This window comes from Trachurus japonicus, chromosome 21 (assembly GCF_045865225.1).
Source record: "Trachurus japonicus isolate A0001 chromosome 21, Traja_1.0".
NCBI classification, from domain to species: Eukaryota; Metazoa; Chordata; class Actinopteri; order Carangiformes; family Carangidae; genus Trachurus; species Trachurus japonicus.
In genome coordinates, this window is record NC_140927.1 from 2,102,299 (window position 1) to 2,123,075 (window position 20,777).

General features: G+C 40.7%; 1 protein-coding gene across 7 annotated transcripts in view; it reads right to left on the reverse strand.

Moving 5' to 3' along the window:
• The window catches only part of LOC146964596 (nck-associated protein 5-like), a 78,114-nt gene that overhangs the window by 20,684 nt on the left and 36,653 nt on the right, over positions 1–20,777 (reverse strand). For all 7 annotated transcript variants that reach the window (XR_015034647.1, XR_015034646.1, XM_085765884.1 and 4 more), the window contains 3 exons: positions 19,504–19,572; positions 16,594–16,632; positions 15,183–15,302 (listed from right to left, as the gene is read on the reverse strand). Coding sequence is in view for 5 of the 7 variants with exons in the window: in XM_085765884.1 (XP_085622010.1) it covers positions 15,183–15,302; positions 16,594–16,632; positions 19,504–19,572 (228 nt within the window). In the remaining 2 variants the exon portion in view is untranslated. The remainder of the gene's footprint in view (positions 1–15,182; positions 15,303–16,593; positions 16,633–19,503; positions 19,573–20,777) is intronic.

Below are 20,777 nucleotides of genomic sequence, written 5' to 3' on the forward strand. Positions count from 1 at the left end.
GTCACTCTGCTCCGCTCTGAGCCGAGGAGAAAACATTTATCGTATCCTACAGTTTTTATCCAATGAGGAGAGAGAACGGCATGTAGGGCTGTGTGTGCAGCCAAGGAACGCCGCGAATGTGGCGACGTAGGGACGAGGACTATTATGGTGCGTTCAAGGAAACTCGTATTTTTCCGACCGTGAAGTGGTACCAGTTCGATCTGGTACGAGTTCACGGGTCAGAAGTTACGAGTGGCCGTTATAGTGACTTTCACCGGTAAAACAGGTCGGAAAAACACGAGTGGGTTGCCTGGAACGCTACAAAGTCGTAAGTTGTGACTTGAAGCTGTAATTTACGATTTCAAAAGCCTGCCTGGAACGCAGCATTAGCGAAAACGACCGGACCACTTACTTCTGCTTTAAGTTCCTATCAACAAGTTCAACAACACATCTACACAAAATACAGTACTTACTTTATAATATGAACCTCATATACAGCATAAACACCTTTCTGGGGCTGGAGCCAATCCAAGCTAATGTAGGGCAAGGGATATAGATGGGAAACACTAACACACTCACATTCTCACCTACATGCAATTTAGAGACACCAATCTAGTGTGCATGTCTTTGCAAAGTGGGGGGAAGCTGGAGAAGCCGAAGAGAACCCCCGCAGATGAAGAGAGAACATACAAACTCCACCCAGAAATAAACCTGTCTGATCTCTGTATATGGAGCACTGGAAAGTTAGTGAGTTAATAGCGGATTGCAATTTCAATTCTCATAATTAGAGGGACTCGAGAAAGAAATTACCATTTGATTAGACAACTACAAGATCTTGGTATTCCAACTGACTTCGATCTGAGCTTCAGCGGCCCACAAGGCAACAATTAAATCTGCATTTAATCATCTCAAACATATCCCACTATCAAGTGCCTTTATCTCCAGCAGGGGGAACATCCTCTCATCTGGTCTCCTCAAAAAGACCTTTAGTCAGCTTCAGCTCATTCTTAATGCTGCTGCGTTGACAGCCAGGAGACCCCGGCTATTCACTCCTGCTCTTAAATCTTACTCTGGTTTCCAGTTACTTACAGAATAGATTTTAAATTGCTGCTGCTAGTTTATAAATCACTGGGTAATCTCAGGCCAAACTGCAGCTCTGATGTCCTTGAAGAGTTTAAACTGAGCCTCTATGCAGCACACAGACCCAACTTACTATCGAGATAAAATGGTCCACAACTCTAAACACTTGTGATGAAATGAAAACCTCGGATTGGTGGATTTATTGGTTGGTCTCCATTGGTCTCTGCAGCACTTTGATAACCTTACATTTGGGACATTTACAACTCACTGATGTGCTATAACTGTATTTTCTAAAAATCTCATTCATTTTTTTAAAATTAATTTTAATCTATTTTAAAATCCTTACTTACTTCTTTTGTCTGTCAAGCAGTTTGAGAAGCTCCATGTCTATTTTGCATAATGCCAGTGAATATTGCTTCTTTGCCTTGGCTTATACTCCAAGGCAAAGCCATAAAGTCTCATGAAAGTTAAAATCCTTGATAACGATCATTACATAGGATATAGGATGGAACACCGAGTCACATTTGATTATGATTTTTGTCTCAATTTTGATTTTAATAAATTGAAAGATATAAAATAAACCAAAAAGTGTTTAAAGTAGGATTCTCTATTACAGAGGTTCACAGTTTAATGTTTTCATTTCATGGTTCATAGGTCCACTTATCTGTGAAGGCTCCTGTGTGGAAAGCCAAGTCTGTTACTAGGAGCCTCTGGCACTGTTCACTGGCATGCTGCAGATGCTGTTTGTGTTGGTGCCATTTCCAATCACAGGGACCCAAAGGTATCAAGTGTTGCGACCCCATTTAAAATACCATTGATCGTTTGCAAAGCTGCCATGGCCAACTTCCTCTCAAAGTCATTAGTGTCATCTGTTAGCAATAATTAATGTGAATAGGAAATAATTGCATAAGGGAGCTGGGGACTAAAGTGATTTGGTCCATTCATTGATATTCACCTATTATTTGATTATCCGTGCTAGCCTTTATTTCACAAGTACTGTAGGAGAAGGCCACATCTGACTGTGCTTGTGCGGATTAATCTTGGAACTAATTACAGTCAGCGTGTCGAGGGGTATCTGAGATTTGACACAAGTGATATAGTTTAACAAAACCCTCAATCAGCATGGAGCTGTGCTTAAAGTCAAGGGCGATTTCAGTGAGGGCTGAGGGTGGGGGTGGTTTTTTTCCCTCATCACATATTTTAATGTTTTTTCCACTCTGTAAAATGACTTTTCTTCATATTTCATTTATGTTCCAGTACATTCATTATTTTTAAGGCAAAGTTTATGTTTATTCAACTGCAACAGAACTCAGACCACAAGGAAAAACTTGTTGTAGGCCTAATTAAAGATGGAGAAACCATTAGTTCTCTTGATACACACTACTGTAAATATACTTTATACAGTCTTCACCCTGTAACATCTGTATCCATCAACCTGTATTACTGATCTATTTTTAAAGATAGTATCAGTATTGACAAGTCTGTCGAGACCATTACTGCGCTGATGCTCACAAGCTTAGATCACAAGGACAATTAGAAACTCAGAGCAAAGTCATTTTTCTTTTTATTTAAAATAACATCTATGTGGAGGCAACACTTACAAATGGAAGAGCTAAAATGACTCTTCAGTTTCTGACTGTGGTAGATCAAAGCAGGTGTGGCACTTACATTGTACATTTTTATGAATACATTATAAAAACTTTACAAAAAGGTTTTATATATCTGTCTAATTTTACTCTGATTTCTTTGGGATGTTTTGTGTTTGACTCTGAAACCCTTTAACATTGGTATTACATTTTAATATTCAAATAAACATGTCTTCTTCTTTTTCTTTTCTCTTTTCTCACCAATAGTATTATTATTACTATAGTAGTAGTAGTAGTAGTAGTCATGTCATGATTATTAGGAGGATCTAGCCAAAGAAGTTATCAAGTTGCCTCTTGGAGGCTGGAAGTCAGATTGCATCACAGGCCTGTGTGAATAAATCATAGGATCCCTGCCTCCACCTCCAGCCCTCACTCAGAATAATACAGTATGTTTCATGTGAGCTGGTGGATCTGCAGTTTAGGAGAGCTCATAACCTCACATGACTTCATACATATGAGTGACTTGCAGAAATGTAACCACTCTCCCCTTGTAGTTCTGGAGATGTCTCTGCCATGGACCTTAATTGATCATCACATATCATATTCCAAATAAACCTAAAGGTAATGTGCTCATGTTGTTGAGATAAGTAGAAGATATAAAGCATTAGAAAGATTCACCGCTGAGATGCAACAATGATGGATTTGTCTGCTTTTTTTAAAGCCCTGCTGACATTTTCTTTAACACGTTTCCTGGCACATAATAAGATTGGAGGCTATTAATTTTTAATCCACTAATTGTCTCAAATTGTGGCAGCAGGATAGTGTATGCGGGATTTCATAATGTGTGTGTCAGTAATGAAAGAACCCAGAGTACCAGTGGGATTCACTGATGTGTTTTTAATGGTTTTAAACAACAATGGAGCGAGATGGTGAGTTGATCCTCCTGTGTGGTTTTGGGCTTTTAATGGGAGTCGTAGGCAGTAACTAAAATATAGTCATAGTGTGCACAGTGGTGTGCTGTATTTTTAGAAATGTTCTCCCTGATTTCCATTTAGTTTTCAGTAGACTATCTACTAAAAGTTTACGGGAGGAACATGTGAAATAATGGCATGTCCAGGATATTGAAGTGGTAATTTGTTATTGAGCCATTTCCAGATTTGCTGTCACTGAAGCAAGCTGATGATCAGCAAACCATTCAGCCACGAGGACGATGCACTTTTGGGTTCACTTTAAGTCTCACAGCCTCATCCAAATTTGTCCAAAACCAAGGTTACACTCACTCAACCAGTTTTCTCCACTCTCTTTCACTATATCACATGCACCAACTACTGTACAGCTTCATCCACCGCCCTCGTCTTCAGGCCACTGCCATTAATATTTCTCGCTCATCTACACCGTGGTGTCTTCTCTTTTTCAGGTCACCTTCACCTCCTCTGCCCTCTCTCTCCTGGCTGCTGCTCTGTGTTTTGCCTGCTGGGCTGGGCTCTAACAAGATGCACTGCTGCTCAGTTAGGTGTCGGTACACAGACACAGGAGGGGGAAGCAGACTATGCTGGGTGGAGCTCTGCAGGGTGAGGTGTGCTGCTCCAGTAAAAGAAGGACTGACCTTATCAAAACTTATCCGAGGAGAGTTTGTGAGTAAATATGACACAGAAAGGGACAATGATGAGTCAAATTTACCTGCCGTGGTTGACAAATCAGAGAACAATTGCAATATCAATACAGCCACTTATTTCCAAATCAACACTTATCAATACACAGTTGTTGTTTTTCTTTGCAAAAATAAATCTCCCAGTTTCGATTCCTTCAGGGTCATTCAGGAGGTTTTAAAGGGATAGTTCAACATTTTGGCAAACGGGCCCATTGCCATACAGTAATCCCTATAGTTTTAGGAGTAAGTTTGTTAGGCTTTAATTGTTGATGCAATCTATTTTTACAGTAGAACGGCGGGGCAGAGCCGCAAGCTGCTCAGAGCACATTCACCACACTATGAAATAATAATGGGACGTTACATGACAGAGTTGTTTTTGAGGCAAATGCAGAGACTTCTTGCTGGAAAACTGCCCCCAATGGAAACGCGCATCAGCGGTTTTGCATGAATTGACCTCGAAAACAACTCCATCTCATAACGTTCTGTTATTATCTCATAGCGTGGTGAATGTGCAGGTCACAACTTGTCCACCAGAGTGTTTTGGAGTTGTTGGATTGTGTATTTGATGAGTTTGATGAGGGAAACCAAGAAATACCATTAGCCTCTGTAGCGTAGCTCTGAGCAGCTCGCGGCTCTGCTCCACCGTTCTAAAAATAGCTTGCACTGACAAAGAAAGGTAACAAACCTACTGCTATGACTATAGGGATTATGGCAATGGGCCAATTTGCCAAAATGTTGAACTATCCCTTTAACCAGGATCTGAATCATCCACTGAGGTTTCCTCCACTCCACACAAAACTGACCAAGTGATTCAAACTGATAAAGTTTATTTATTCTTTTTACCAGGATGTTCCTTGAGATTTCTTTTGCAAGGAAGACCTGGCTGAATTAGAAGTCTGTGATTCACAGAAGCTGACACAGGACACAGGACACAGGACGTCTCTGAGAAGCATCATTTACTCAACTTTCTTCTCTGATAACTTCACATCCACACATTGAACGATTCAAACTTTCTTTCAGTTGAAATATATACGTGAAAACAACCAAAATATGACATAAAAATGGATAAAAGTCATCCATCTTTGAGTTTTGGGTTGGCAACCACAACTCTGACAACACTGATGTCACTGACAGACAAAAGTGGTTGTTTGTGTTGTACATTGTATTTGTGTTGTAAATCTCCCTGCCCTGCAAAAGCCGGTGATTTTTTTCACACACTTAAAAAAAGAGCAAATACATATTGACTCTGCAATATGACTTCACATGGCAGCAATATCAAATGCCATTTAAGGCACTTCAAAGAGGAAAATTCATTTTACTTTGTGATGTATTTTCCTTTATCTTTCACTGCAGCCCTGAAGTTTATCTGAGGAACGACACACCAGCTGCTGTTTAAAAATCTCACAGTCCCGGGTCTCCAGAGTGTCGCTCTGCCGCTGAATTACAATAATATTGTGACAGACGACCCCGCCGCAGAGCCACTAGATTTTTAACAGCCGGGGCCTCTCTAGCACAGAGACACAGGGAGACGACATCGCTGTTCTAAACAGTCTAAAGAGTTATTGAGAAGAAGAAAAGTCTAATCATAGAAATGAATTAACACGTTGTCAGGACTTGTCTGTACATCAGGCGGGTCCCTGTGGTCTGCACTCCTCAATGGGCCGGCCATATCAAACTAAACATTTGTTAATCAACACCCCCGCCCCCCCACTCCATCTTTAATTATGTTGCTACATCTGCCAGGATTTTCACACTGCGCATTATGTTGTAAATGATAACACAGACACATTTTCTCCCCAGAATATCACACAGAGTCAGCCCTCCATGTTTGCAGGCTGAGATAACAACCATCACTTCCAGATTTCATAAACTGGCAGTGGTTAGCTTATTAAGATAACGTTAGGTCCAGTTCACTAAAGTTGTCTAAAAAAAAACACAATTTCTGACTCCAGCTGATTCATTTAAACTGGACATCTTCCCTGGAGGTCGAAACATGCACTTGATGCCCACACATCAAACTCTGTGCTCAAATAAACCAAAGTAAGAGCTTTTAAAAAATGATGTCTCTGATTTAAACGAGAGGAATCAGAATTACGTTATCTTAATCTCTATCTTCTAAAAGCAGGACAGATCCATTAACGTTATCTGAACTTTTGCTGCACCAAGGGAAACAATACAAAGTGAATGTGTTAGTTGTGAGCAGTGTTTAAAAGTGTTTATGATCAAGGCCAACAAGCACATCCTTGATTGACTTTAATGTTGAAGGGAACATATTATGGAAATATAATTTTTTGAAGGCTCTTTAACATATATTTAGGTGTTCGTCTTGCCTTCTGGCCCCCAAAATGTGAGAATTGACCAAAAAATCTGTAATTGCTTCTGTAACCTGGGACCAGTAGAAGGGGCGGGGCAAGCAGTGGCTGATTTGCATTTAAAGGGACAGGCACTGAAACCAGCCGTTCTGTTGTGAGAGGATGAAAAGAGCTGTGATGTTTGATCCTTGGGGTATTTTGACCAAAGCATGTCACAGACATGTCTTTAAGACACCTGGGGACTATTTTAATTTGTGGAAAGGGGGCATAATATGTCTCCTTTAATATAATAAACAGTTAGCTAGTTACATGTTCACTTTTCCAGTTAACATCAGAACTGATAAACACATTATTAAAATATTCTTTAGACACTCTAGAGGTAAGAGGGCCTTTGGTTTTGAAAAGGTTATAAAAAGGACAACACTCTCCAAACTCATACGACTCAATCTGATCACACTTATACATGACACTACATGTCATGTATAACACTATACTGTTTGTTAACACCATCAAACATTACATACTGTAGTTATAGCTGGTTGACTGGGACTGTGATTATAATGTTGAAGAGTGAAGGAACAGGTGGATCCTTGTGTGGAGCAGGTGGCTGTGCATATGGACATGTCTCCCTCTTGCTTCTTATTCTTCTGTTTGTGCCCACTTGTCTATATCTTCTGTACATCCCCTCACTAAAACACAGAGTCTGGAAACTCCTGGAAAAAAACAGAGTTGTTCTTTCTCCCTCTCCTTCTCTTTTGTTTTCTCCTGTGAGTTGCGAGCAGCCTTGCCATAACCTCGCTCAGAGTCAGTCTACCTGACTGGGAACAGGTGTGCCTTCACAGTGATTAAGGAAGCTAACAAGCATAACTCGCAGTGAAAAACAAATTTTCCATTTCAATAAATCATGCATCATTACCACTGTGTTATCCGGCAAATTGATACCCAACCAGTGTTATGTCTCCAATTAAAAAGCCCTCCATCACTGATCATTTCCCTCTCTCCAGCACTGATGAGGACAATAAAATGACCTGTGCTTCAGTTTTTTCAAATGCTCTGTAGCAGCTGTAACAGAGTGTACAGCCTAATTTATTCCGGCCTCTCTGCTCCTACTTTGTGGAAAGTACAAAGGCTGTGATCTCCTGTTGCAGTAATCGTGCTGTTCATCTGGTCTCAGAGGCCTGGCTCGGCACTGAGAAAGGTGAGCGGTCCAGGCAGGGTCTTTAGAGAAAAGAGGCTTATGAGGAATAATGACCTTCAGTCTCACCATGTCTGGCACTCTGAATGTGTTCTGCATAAATGAGGTGCAGGTAAGACTCCAAACGCATATTGGGAAGCTGTTGATCAAAGTATTCAAAAGATCTGTTTTTCTGGATACAATTAGGTTTAGTTTCCATAAGTGTGGTTAGAATTCCAAATGTCCTGTGCAGATTAAAGGGATACTTCACCCAAAATCAATAATTCACCAATTTCCTTCTCACTGTCATGCCAAGAAAGGGTTCGGAGAACTTTCGGAGTTATCAAAACGCTATGAAACATCCAAATCAACAATCCAAAGTGGCGCAGTAGGTTAAGCAGGCGCCCCATGTGTTGAGGCTATAGTCCTCGTGTAGGGGAGACCCTTTCCTGCATGTCATTCCCCCTCTCTCTGCCTCCACATTTCCTGTCTCTCTCAACTGTACTACCAAATAAAGTTTGAAAAAGCCCCCCCCCCAAAAAAAAAACCAAACCTCCATACTGCTTGTCCGTATTGACCCAAGTGTCCTGAAGCCACAATATGGAAAAATTGTTCGCAAAAAAATTATTTGATCTCTGTTTTTAGCCTTGTTGTAGTAGTAGCTCCCAACTTTTTCATGTTGCGGCTTCAGGACACTTGGGTCAGTATGGATGAGCAGTATGGAGGTATCTGGATGTTTCATAGTGTGTGTTTTGGACGATTCAAAAGTGAACTCCATCCGCCGCCATTATATAAAAATCTGTTGCCAGCCGGACCCCCCCTGGAACTCGAAAAGCATTTTCATTACTCCAAAAGTTCTCAAACCCCTTCCTTGGCATGACAGTGAGTAAATTGGTGAATTTTTGATTTTGGGTGAAGTATCCCTTTAACCATGGTGTAATTTGAATAAGTCGTAATGAAAAGCAGCTTGAGTTGGAGGGGACAGGGAAAAGGAAAGAGAAAATAAAGTCTAGGAGGATACTTCTCTAATAATTCTCTGTGTGGACACTGTGTTCCCCTGGTGCCTGTAGCTTTCCTCTGCCTCCTGCCACAGTCCAGGTCAGTTTTAGTAGAGACTCTACATTGCCTGTAGGCATGAGTGAGAGTGTGACTGCATGGTTGTTTGTCTGTATATGTCAGCCCTGTGATGGACTGTCACCTGTACCCTGCACTCACCCAATGGTGGCTAAAGGGTTAAGCAGAATGGCTGATGACTGACTGCTATCATGAGGTTGTATAAGTAAAGGTATGTTTACAGCATCTTTATTTTAAGGTGATAGAATATAAAGGGTGTATCAGCAACTTGTAATGAACCATAATCTTACCTAAATCCCATCACCTGTGGATGAACTCATCTGTCATAAGCACAAATAAAACTGTTGTTTATCTGTCATTTTCTCAGGAAGTCCATAATTTAAATACTTTGAAATCAGATATTTACATGCAAAGCCCGTTCTCAAAACTTTTGTTTGTGACTTTGCTGGAGACAAATATAACAACTGTGCTTAAAATTCAAGCTTCAGGGGCGATATAATTATCTTACACAGCTAATGTAGCCTCCTGGACAACTGGGAAAGCTGCATTAGTGAATCAAAGGCTCCGTATTTGGCACATAAAAGTTTTTTCTTCCCTTTTTTCCCCGTCATGCTGCCAGCAATGTTGTGTTATTAACATTTTGAACTTTTTTATGCTGAAAACACTCATCTTGCCTAGTGAAACACTGAAAGTAGCTTCTAAGATTTGGAATTTAGCGTCCGCACCGAACCAGTGGAAAACAATAAAGTTTATTTTCTGGCTTGAGAAAGATCCAATAACTATTTTACTCAGTAGATGGAGCGTTTAATCAGAGGAAACTTGGCTGAAATGTTTGGCAAAGAGGAGCAGAGGAGCAGAGAAACAGACTGCAGGTCAAACAGTCAAAATATAGGCAGAAATATCCAAATGTATGTAATATTCAGATTAGGGAAGTGTGAATTCAAGATGTGACTAATTAATGGTCTTTCGTAATAAGAAATGCTCATATTAAGCAATTATGTAGTTATACCACAGCAGAATATTCTTTCACTTAAGATTTAACTTCTATAGACAGTGTTAAACCAGCAGCTAATTAACTGTGAGACCAAGCTTCATCACAACCTGAGGAACAATGTCAGCATGTAGCATACTTCTTCCCAGCAGAAGCAGCTGAGCGTCTCTGCAGGGTTACATGAATTTTCTCCTACAAACACTGAACCCCTCATTTTAGCAGAGTCTGCGAGTTTGACCTTTACAGAAAAGGTCAAAGATGAAGGACAGCATTTCCTGCTCCGCTGGGCTCGCAGCATACTTAATGAACTGGTCTGGGATTTCATAGACTTTCCCTCATGATTTCCCCGAGGCTGGAAATAGAAAATACTGAATAAACTATATGAATACTTGCAGAAATTCCTATGTTAATGGCCAGTTCTGTCTTTAATGAAAAATCCAGTCCTCTGAATAAGGGGCGTAGATTTGTCCAGGAGAGGAACCACGCTGAGACAATCCAAAGAGACCTTTAGAAACAAAGAGACTTCTCTACTGTCTTCTGCATAATGATTGTGACACTCTGCACAGGGGAGACGGGTCGCTTCATTAGGACTCGGGCAGTTTAGAAAAGTTTTGACTGAGATCCTGCCAGTACTCTGATCAAGACCAATTATGCATCTAAATACTGTATCTGCTGTGTTGAGAATGAGGAAAGGGATTAATACAAGTTCAAAGTTGATGCCATTGTTAATGTTTACATACACTCGTGTTGCATTGAAGCCCTTACTAAAACATGGTTAGTGCTGCTCACTGTAACATCACTTCAGACATTATAATCTACCCTGTAACCCGGCAACTCACACCCTGGATCGCCTGCTATGCACTCTACAGACACGTGTTATGGTGTAATAGACACAGCATTAAAGGGACAGTTCAACATTTTGGCAAATTGGCCCATTGCCATAATCCCTATGTCATAGCAGTAGGTTTGTTACCTTTATTTGTCAGTGCAAGCTATTTTTAGAACGGCGGAGCAGAGCCGCGAGCTGCTCAGAGCTACGCTACGGAGGCTAATGGAATTGCTTGGTTTCCCTCATCAAACTCATCAAATATACAATCCAACAACTCCAAAATGCTCTGGTGGACAAGTTGTGAGCTGCACATTCACCACGCTATGAGATAATAACAGAACGTTACGAGACAGAGTTGTTTTTGAGGTAAATTAATGCAAAACCGCTGATACACGTTGCCTACAGGGGCAGTTTTTCAGCAAGCAGTCTCGAATATTTACCTCGAAAATAATGCCAAAAATGTTGAACTATCCCTTTAACAGGGTTTGAAAACTCATCTTTGTGTCACCAGATTGTAGGCGTACATACTCACTCACACACATATTAACAATCTTGTTTCCCACAGCTGTTCAAGAATCAAGAGAGACCTGAGCGGGAATGCAAGTGTTGTTGTTGCATTGTGGTCACTGGAGAACATCAGCCCCTGTATGTCTTGACCTGAGGAGCGCTGCTGCAGGAGTGAGTCCAAATTCCAATTCCAAATTGAGTAAGCATTCTGGTACTTCCAGTTCCTGCGTCCCTGAGTCTATTGATTTTTTAATGGATAGAGGAACAAAATAAAGTCTGTGTCAGCACAAGCTTAACACATTGTAATTCTTTATTCTACAACATAAAATACACCACAACACACGCACGGAACTCCCCAACTGACATGGCCCTAACCAACCACGCCCTTGAGACCGCCACACAGAGGAGTGGGGTGTTTATGAGTACCCAAAGTTATAATATAGTGGCTGACTTTCAATGCAATACAGAATTTTAAAAAGCACTAAAACTAAGACAAAAAAAAAAGAAAAAAAAACAACAGCCAAGGACTCTCCCTGCCACCTACCAGGAATGAAGGCATGAGGACAAGTGGCTCACTGCAGCAGCATCTGCAGAGGTGTAGCTGTTCAACAGCACACGCTTCAAGTGTGAGGTAATTGGCTTCAGCAAGCACATGTAATTCCTGCTGGGATGATAACAGCAAGAGATCCTGATTGCAGCTCAGTAAAAAGCAGCGTTTGTGTCAATTACAGCTTGCACCTTTTTAAATGTAGAGATGGACTAACAACCAGCCAGTGCAAAGGCTTTATCCCAAAACTCAACTCAGATGCAGAAAGAATCATGTGTCCATCAGAGGTACCATTAATTATTCATAGGAGACCTGTCCAGCTGACTTACTATTTTTCTGAGCAGCCACAACTTTACCTGTAACCTGTCTTTAAACCAGTTAAAACCTGTCAGCAGGTTTAATATTCTGATCAATGCAATGTCTCTGTCCTATAATAATCAATATTTGGTGCTTGGAAATGAACTCCTCTACATGTATGACCTGCTTCACCAGTCTCACTTTGAAAGTACTTCTGGTCTCCATGGATTTGTTATTTAGGAAGTGTATCTGTACAGGCAGCTCTGTGCAACATGACAGTGTTGCTGCCTCATTATAGTTTGACACTGACCAAAGTAGCCAAATCCAGCCTGTCAGCAAGGTTACATCAACAGACCTCACAAAAGAAGCTTAACCAATATATGAATCATAGCAGCAACAGTTTAGAGGCAAATGAAATTGTACAGCATGCAGTTATATTGTGACAGAGAAGGAAAAGGTGCAAAACTGCAGTTTGTTATTACATGAAAATATTAAAAGGCCTTTAGAAAGCATTGGTGAGAACAGAAACTACATATATATAAAAAGAAAAATGTAACAGCAGCATCCGGCCGGATGTTTTAGAATGATCATGTCTGCCCTGAAAACTAATTACTCTGACTTTAAGTGTCCAAACAGACTCTTTGCCTGAAGTTTCATCAGCATGTAATGAACTTCATGACATTGCCTAACCTTGTCTCAGTGACATGTCTGACAACCATAACCCCCGTTCCAGAGCTTCTGCTGTCATGAGAAATGACCGCCCTCCAAATTTTTGTTGCAACTTTCAGGCAATAGATAACCACTATGTTGGCAGGCACTGGAGAGTGTATGACTGCTCATCACCGCTGTGAAGACCGGAGACAGAAAGAATACTGAAGATGAAAAATCTCAAACTGAATTTAAAGAGTAACTGTAACACTGAATTCATCTTTTTGTGTAGGTAAATTACATGTACAGTTCATTTATTACGCTAACTTCTGATCCTAGATCAACTTTACAGAGTTCATTTCAACACAATTTTCCTTTTTTTCAGTAGTTCTCTCCTGTAGATCCCTAAAAACACCTGGGACACTCCACCCCCAAACTACCAGGTACAGTAGTGCCACATTCGTTATTATTATATTATATTATGGCCACATGAGGGGCATCAGAACGAGCTCAAATTGAAACAATTACATTATCACCAAACAGTATGCACACAATACTGTTTGGTTCTGGGCAGGTACAGTAGCACAGTTAGTTTCTGGGGCTTTTATGCTGAAATACATCTGCCTAATGCTGCTGGATAGAAATGGAATTGGCCAAACTTCCCCCTTTAACACAGTGGCCTTGTGGGTAACTTGAGTGTTTGACGTATAGTCTTGTGATATTGTGAGTCTCTCCCAGTATGTGCAAGAAATATAGTATCAGCAGTTGCATTCAGTGCGCTGTGTGGAGGATGTGGACAGACTGACAAAAGTGTGATTCTCAAACTTTGTCACCTCAGATGACACTAATTAGACCACAGGCCTCCATCTGATTGAGTTTTACTTTTAGTGTTATTACAGAAAGTGTTTGCCACCCGTGACTGAAACAGTCCCCCATTCTGACATACTTATGGATGGAGCTATAATGAAAATAATGCATACTGATAATAATAATAATTCCACTTTGCTTGAAACCCACAGGAAGCCACACTTTGACAACCACTGGTCTTGATAAGATGAAGTTTCAGCTTAATAGTCACTGAAATTGCGCTCACGGCCTAAGGAGAGAGATAAAGTGCTTTTTTCATACTCATACTTTTGGAGTTACAGATCTGGAAAGTTAACACAAAGTTTATCAGAGTACAAAGTAGAAAAACAAATCAGCAGGAAGACACTGCAGCCTACCTGAGAGATAATTCTCTGCGGTGTCATTACTACAAACTCCTGACAATGTCAGCCACATTGATACAAAAAGACTCACTATCTGTTGTTGTGCACTACATGTTTGACATCCATCCATCATCCATCACATCTAATCGGCGTTTTAACTGTTCAATGGGTAGTGGGGCAAGTCTCTGTTCGTTTTTACTGTATTTTCAATCCTAAAGGGATAGTTCAACATTTTGGCAAATTGGCCCATTGCCATAATCCCTATTGTTTTAGGAGTAGGTTCGTTACCTTTAATTGTCGGTGCAAGATATTTTAAAACGGCGGAGCAGAGCCGCAAGCTGCTCAGAGCTACGCTACAGAGGCTAATGGGATTTCTTGGTTTCCCTCATCAAACTCAACGTTCTGTTATTATCTCATAGCGTGGTGAATGTGCAGGTCACAACTTGTCCACCAGAGTGTTTTGGAGTTGTTGGATTGTGTATTTGATGAGTTTGATGAGGGAAACCAAGAAATCCCATTAGCCTCCGTAGCTCTGAGCAGCTCGCGGCTCTGCTCCGCCAATCTAAAAACAGCTTGCACCGACAATTAAAGGTAACAAACTTACTCCTAAAACTACAGGGATACATGGGCCAATTTGCCAAAATGTTGAGCTATCCCTTTAATAATACTGTAGGTTTGGTTTAGTTTTCTGGGTGTGGCGCTTACGACGTTTCAGTTTGTTTGCTGGCAGTACATCATCATATACTGTATATGTCTGTTGTTGGAAATTGAAACCGTTTTATAACAAACAAGTACTGAACAGAGCAGCTATAAAGCTCCTGAGTGCAGTAAGAAACACAAACTGAACAATCACTTGTTATGATGAACTAACAATACAACAGGAGCAGCAGGGTCTGCAGCAGTTACCCCGCCCCGACACTCTCCGGTTCAGAGCGCCTTAATTAAAGAGACGTGTTCAGCACATTTTCTCACTTCTGACTCCGTCACCTTGTAGCCACAGCTTTATGACGGGTCACTTAAGTGCAGTGGAGCAAACCACCCAGACACTAACTACACTATTTAAGAACAGAAGAATATAAAGCCCAAATGAATCCATTTCCATTTCTGAATCCTACAGCCAAACTGTACAAGCTAACCATTTAAATTGAATTGCATTCTGGGTGGATTTCTCTCTCTTTGTGGTCCTTTTGAAAGTTAGTAACCTTTAGAAGTGGAGAGCGCCTCTCATGTAAAATTCAAACAGCCTTCGAGCAGGCTACGTCTGTCAGCGTCTGTGTCCATTGTACCATGTGCTCCTACCTGGGAGACAGGAATCGCGGACATTTTGACACGTTGTTGGAACAGCACACTCAGTATGCGGTTTTGCTGCTCCAAGTCAAACACACGGGTCCGCAGCTTCACACACTCCTCTTTCAAGTCCTATAGAAACCCCCACAGAGGAGAAAAATGGACACACAACAGTGACTACGGGGATATTTCCCAACTACACGTGTATCAGATGCTAATTTAACAGCTGCGGGACACAATGCTGTATTTATGCAAGAAACACATGACAGCAAAAAAACAACATCAAAGCAACAGCAACAAATAGTCGTCCAGCTTTTTGCTGTGGTGAATCTTGTCATCGTAACACAATGAATTAAACAATGATTTACAAAGAATAGAGTATCAGTGTGTGCTGAGCAAACTCATTATAACTTAGCCACCATAAACAATGACTCTATGTGTACAGTACTATACAACAGTTCTAAGTACATGCAGGTTAAGTCATACACATTATATATATAGTTATATTATTGTATTGTGGATAAGCAAAATTCAGTAGGTACGTTTATTATGGTTAATTCTTCATTTGAACTGAGACTGATTATTTGAGGTGCATTAGAGGCTTTTTATGAATGTTTAAATATTTGCTCATTTTCATCAATCAGAAAAATAGAACAAAGGCAAATAAATAAAGTATTTAGTATTCTTATTTAGTGAATCATTATCCCCTTACTCCATTACATTCAACAGATGGCTGCAGCAGTATGGAGTCCAAATGCTAAACTTTTTTTTAAAAAAATTTAAATTTGACACATAACTATGAAGCACCAAAGTACAATTATGTATTGTTCACTGAACTGTTGATGGAAGTTAAAATGTAACTGTATGTTACACAATTGTTGTTGTATTGATACATTTATTTCAATGATTGTAATGAAAATACTCATTAAATATAGCATTTAGTTCAAACCATGAATACAGTTTAGATTGAAATTATAAATAGATTTTTCAAAATCTATGTGCATTAGTTTGTTTCTATTTTTCCTTATTTACTCCATCTTGCTGACTAATTATTGATGCAGTCATTAAGAAAAGTCATTGTTGGAAAAACAATGTATATGATGTAAAACATACAGTATATTGTACACTTTTCAATAAAAAAGTTGATCACAAAAAAGAAAAGTCATTGTTATGTAAATTTGTACTGTTGGTTGTAAAGTCTGTCAAGTCTTAGTCTTACACCTTGTTCGGTCAGTTTTTATATTATTGGCTGACTGCAGCTTCATTGATTTTAGCAGCAGCAGAGAAGTTAACATGTGGTCTTACTTGGCCACAGTTTCAAACTTCAAACTTGTACATTTGGACCTAGAACTGAGCTGAAACTCTCTAACAATGAGCTGAATGCAAATACAGCCAACAAAGGTTCTGGCTGACTGAGACAAACCTTCTGTGTGAGCAGGGCCTGGACCACCTGGTTGGCCACCTGAAAGAGAGAAAGTAAAACATATGTCAAAATATTCACGAGTCTGGTCATTAGTCTGAAAATGGATTTTGGAAACATCTGTGGAGCTTTGAAATGCAGACAGACTTTAGAGAAAAACGACCCACTGTGAACACCATCACAGAGAATCTGGAGGCATGTACGATGCTGTGAGGACAAATTGACAGCATGTTGCATCACCGACTCAGACCCAGTGAAATCACATGGTGGTTGCCTGCAGTTAGTATACCCAACTCTGTCCACAGCACATAAATAAACCAAATTGTGTTATAAAAAAAATCTGAACAAAGGTCTTTTTCTTTTATGGTTCCTATTTTTATGGTCCCTGAGTTCCTTCCTTGCCTTAAGATAGGACTGACCTAACTTTTCTATACATCTCAACAAAAAGTTCAGTTTAGCTTTTTGACTATGAAACAGCACGATCAGAAAAGCTTTCTCCTCTACTTATTTTGACTTCTGAAGCAGGAGCACACATTATACCTCGACACAGGAATAATAACTATCATCTATCCATCAAAGCGACTCGCCTCAGCTCATTCAGACCATGACAGGAAGCCTCCTGAATGGTTTCCCCCAAAAACGATTCATGTGTATAATAAGACTGAAAAAGCAGCAGAAGAGAAATGAATCCCTCGGCAGAAACTCTTTTCTGTCCTCAGCCAGAATGTATGCTAGATTCTCATGGGCAGCAATCTCCATGGTAACAAGCCCATTAGTGAAGGGCTGCTAAGAAAAAAATAAATAAATAAAGTGGAGCGGCGGTCTTGCCGGCTGGAGATAGATGGAGGAGAGACGGGGGGAAAGAGATGGAGAGACAATCAGGGTGTCGTCGGGGAGAAAAAGAGGAGGGAAGGAGTCTGTCCTCCTGAGCGCCGAGCTCTCACTCTCAAAGCGCCCAGGGCTCTGTTGTCTGTCTGCTTCAATTAGAGACACAGCCCTCTCTTGGCTCGCCTCTGTGGACCTCACTAACACTCCAGATAATAGAGTGTGTATGAGAGGCTCCTGGCTGCAGGAGCTGATGGTCAGCTCTCAGTGTCCGAGGCCGGATCACCAAAGAACACGGCCCAACCTTAAAGTCTTTGTTTTCTAGAGTGAGATGAGAAGATTGATCCTATTAGTGTGTTTAAGTGACAGTTGGGGTTGTTTGACGTAGGCTGGTGTGAGGTTCTTATCTATCAGAGTCAGAGTTTTATCTGCAGTAGATTCAGACCAGTGCGTTCAGGAGAACAGAGGCTGAGTGATGAGCTGCTGAAGCAGCCAGACCCAGACATCAGGTCTGTAGAGTAACACTGGATGAGCGCTGCAGCTGCACTTGTTTGCAGTGATCAGTGAAGGGAATAACAGCGTTACTAACGGCGCTACTTTTTTCAGTAACGAGTAATCAAAAAAGTAATCAAAAAAGTTACTGTTTCCCCCGTTACTGACAATAAAATGTGCTGTTACTTGACTCGAGAAGTCCCATCACAAAAATGTAAAAAAAAAAAAATTGAAACAAACACCAGAAATACACAAATATTTGTTCTGAGACTGATTAACGTTCACATTCAACATTCAAATTAGGGCCAGTGGCATGAATTTTTGGAAAAATGTCAAGACATATCCCGAAAAAAAATGTGGTAAAATTTTGAGAAAAAGTTGGGGATCCCCTTGAACCCTCTCAAGGACCCCTGGGGGTCCCCAGACCCCACTTTGAGAACCACTGCAGTAGATAAATGGGAGGTTGGGTTGGTGGTTAGAGGGTTAGGGGGGCGAGTCGAGTCCAAGTATTTTGATAAATTTGAGCATTTTTATAAAACAGTAACGCAATAGTTACTTTTCCTGGTAATTAGTTACTTGTATAATATAGTAATTCAGTTAATAACTCAGTTACTTTTTGGGGAAAGTAACTAGTAACTATAACTAATTACTTTTTTTTAAAGTAGCGTGCCCAACGCTGGTAGTGATACAGTTGTTCAAGTTTCACAAACTGTGGTTCCAGGGTAAAGGCTATGTGTGAAAATGTGGTCGTCTTATAAAGAGGCTAAAAAGGTGTTGTTGCAGATGTCCACACCCACAGCTGCTGCTGCTGCTGCTGCTGCTGCTGCTGCTGCTGCTGCTGCTGCTCTACACTGAGAGCAGAGCCGCTGGCCTGAATCTGCTGCTGGTGACACATTGATTATAGATAACTACCTCACTCAGCTCCACTTCAGATAACCTCCACTGTGCCTTCATGTGCGGAGCTGGAGTCACAACTTATAGCTTAACAAAAAAATAAATAAATAATGGAGGGTAATGGAGGACAACAGCTAGACTGGCTCTCATCAAATACACAATCCAACAACTCCAAAACGCTCTGGTGGACAAGTTGTGACCTGCACATTCACCACGCTATGAAATAATAATGGAATGTTACGAGACAGAGTTGTTTTAGAGGGAAATGCAGAGACTGCTTGATGAAAAACTGCCCCTGACAGGAACACGCATCAGCAGTTTGCTGAATGAATTTACCTCTAAAACAACTCTGTCTGGTAACGTTCTGTTATTATCTCATAGCGTGGTGAATGTGCAGGTCACAACTTGTCCACCAGAGCGTTTTGGAGTTGTTGGATTGTGTATTTGATGAGTTTGATGAGGGAAACCAAGAAATCCCATTAGCCTCCATAGCATAACTCTGAGCAGCTCACGGCTCTGTTTCACTGTTCTAAAAATAGCTTGCACTGACAATTAAAGGTAACAAACTTACTCCTAAAACTATAGGGATTATGGCAATGGGTCAATTTGCCAAAATGTTAAACTATTCATTTAACAAAACCTAGTTGGTCGCAGCAAACCATTTCTTTTTTCTTTTTTGAAAGTGAGAAGACCAGGACTCACCTCATCCAGACAGCGTTCGTACTGCTTCCTCTGATTGTCGTTTTCCATCGACAGAGCAGAATTCTCCGCCTGCACAAACAAACAACAGACAGGTAAACAGGAGGAATTACAGTCATTACTGCTGCCCAGATATCATTTTGGCTCCATCAGAAAACCTAACATGGAACACTCTTCTGAAGATGTTGTCAGCCGGACAGATCCAGAAACTCTCTCCCTGCAGCGCTGTGGGATTTGCAGGTTCACCGGAGAAAAATGATTCTAAATGAATGATGCTTTAAATTTCAGGCATCCTGCAGATCCTCAGTGTGTCTGCAAGGCTCACTTGAGGTACCCCAGGTATAATTCAATTACTGACAGTGGTTTTGCCCGACAGGGAACAAAAAGCATTCTGGGAACTCAGGAGGTGACTTTCCACTGAAATGATTAGTTCAGTAAATCTTAGGAGCTGAGCTACGGAGCTGCCTTGTTTTCTCTCATGTGCTGTGGGCAACTCCTCCTCCGCACAGCAGGTCCACAGAAAATCTCAGTAATGGCTGATAATCAGAGGAATGAGCAGTTTTCAACGGAGACCTCACCTGGCAGCTCGCTATCACCCTCACTCTACCCAAACATGATGATGCACAAGATTACAAAACTAATTTTTTAACCCTGGCTGAGGTGTCAAATCTTAATTTATAAAATGTGTTTTTCAAACTGCACGCTGTATTAAAGTGTTGAAGTGAGTGTTAAAAAGAAATCCCTTGCTAAGATGTAACCTGCCATGCTCCCTTATCCTTGTTTTCTCACAGTTAACATGGTTGATGTGCAGGGATCATCACATCAATCAGTGTTTTAAGCTTAACTGTCATATTCCACTGGAGCTGAGAGGAGTCAGTGACTTCTCCTCTGTCAAGAACCACAGCCAGCTCAGTCTGTTTTTTATAATTTATCTTCTTGCTCTTATTTGTGGTTCCTAGAGCAATTTTATTTTCATTTTTCAAGCTAGATTACATGGGAGGTACCCGAGTGTGGAATAATGACGGGAAAGTAGTCGAACTAAATGTAAAACCGTGTAATGTTTCTTCAGTTCAGCGTTAAAGTTTAATTACTAGTGTGCCTAAAATGAAGGCAGAAAGCATGAAGAGGCAGCGGCATGAAAACCACAGAGTACACTCCCTCAGAATTATCCATGAGGGTCAACAAAGCAGTCAAGGAAATTGGTGTTATCTAAGTGGGCACTTAATTCTCAGAGATAATTACAATTGACAGAGCAGTTATGAGGGTTTTCTTAAGCA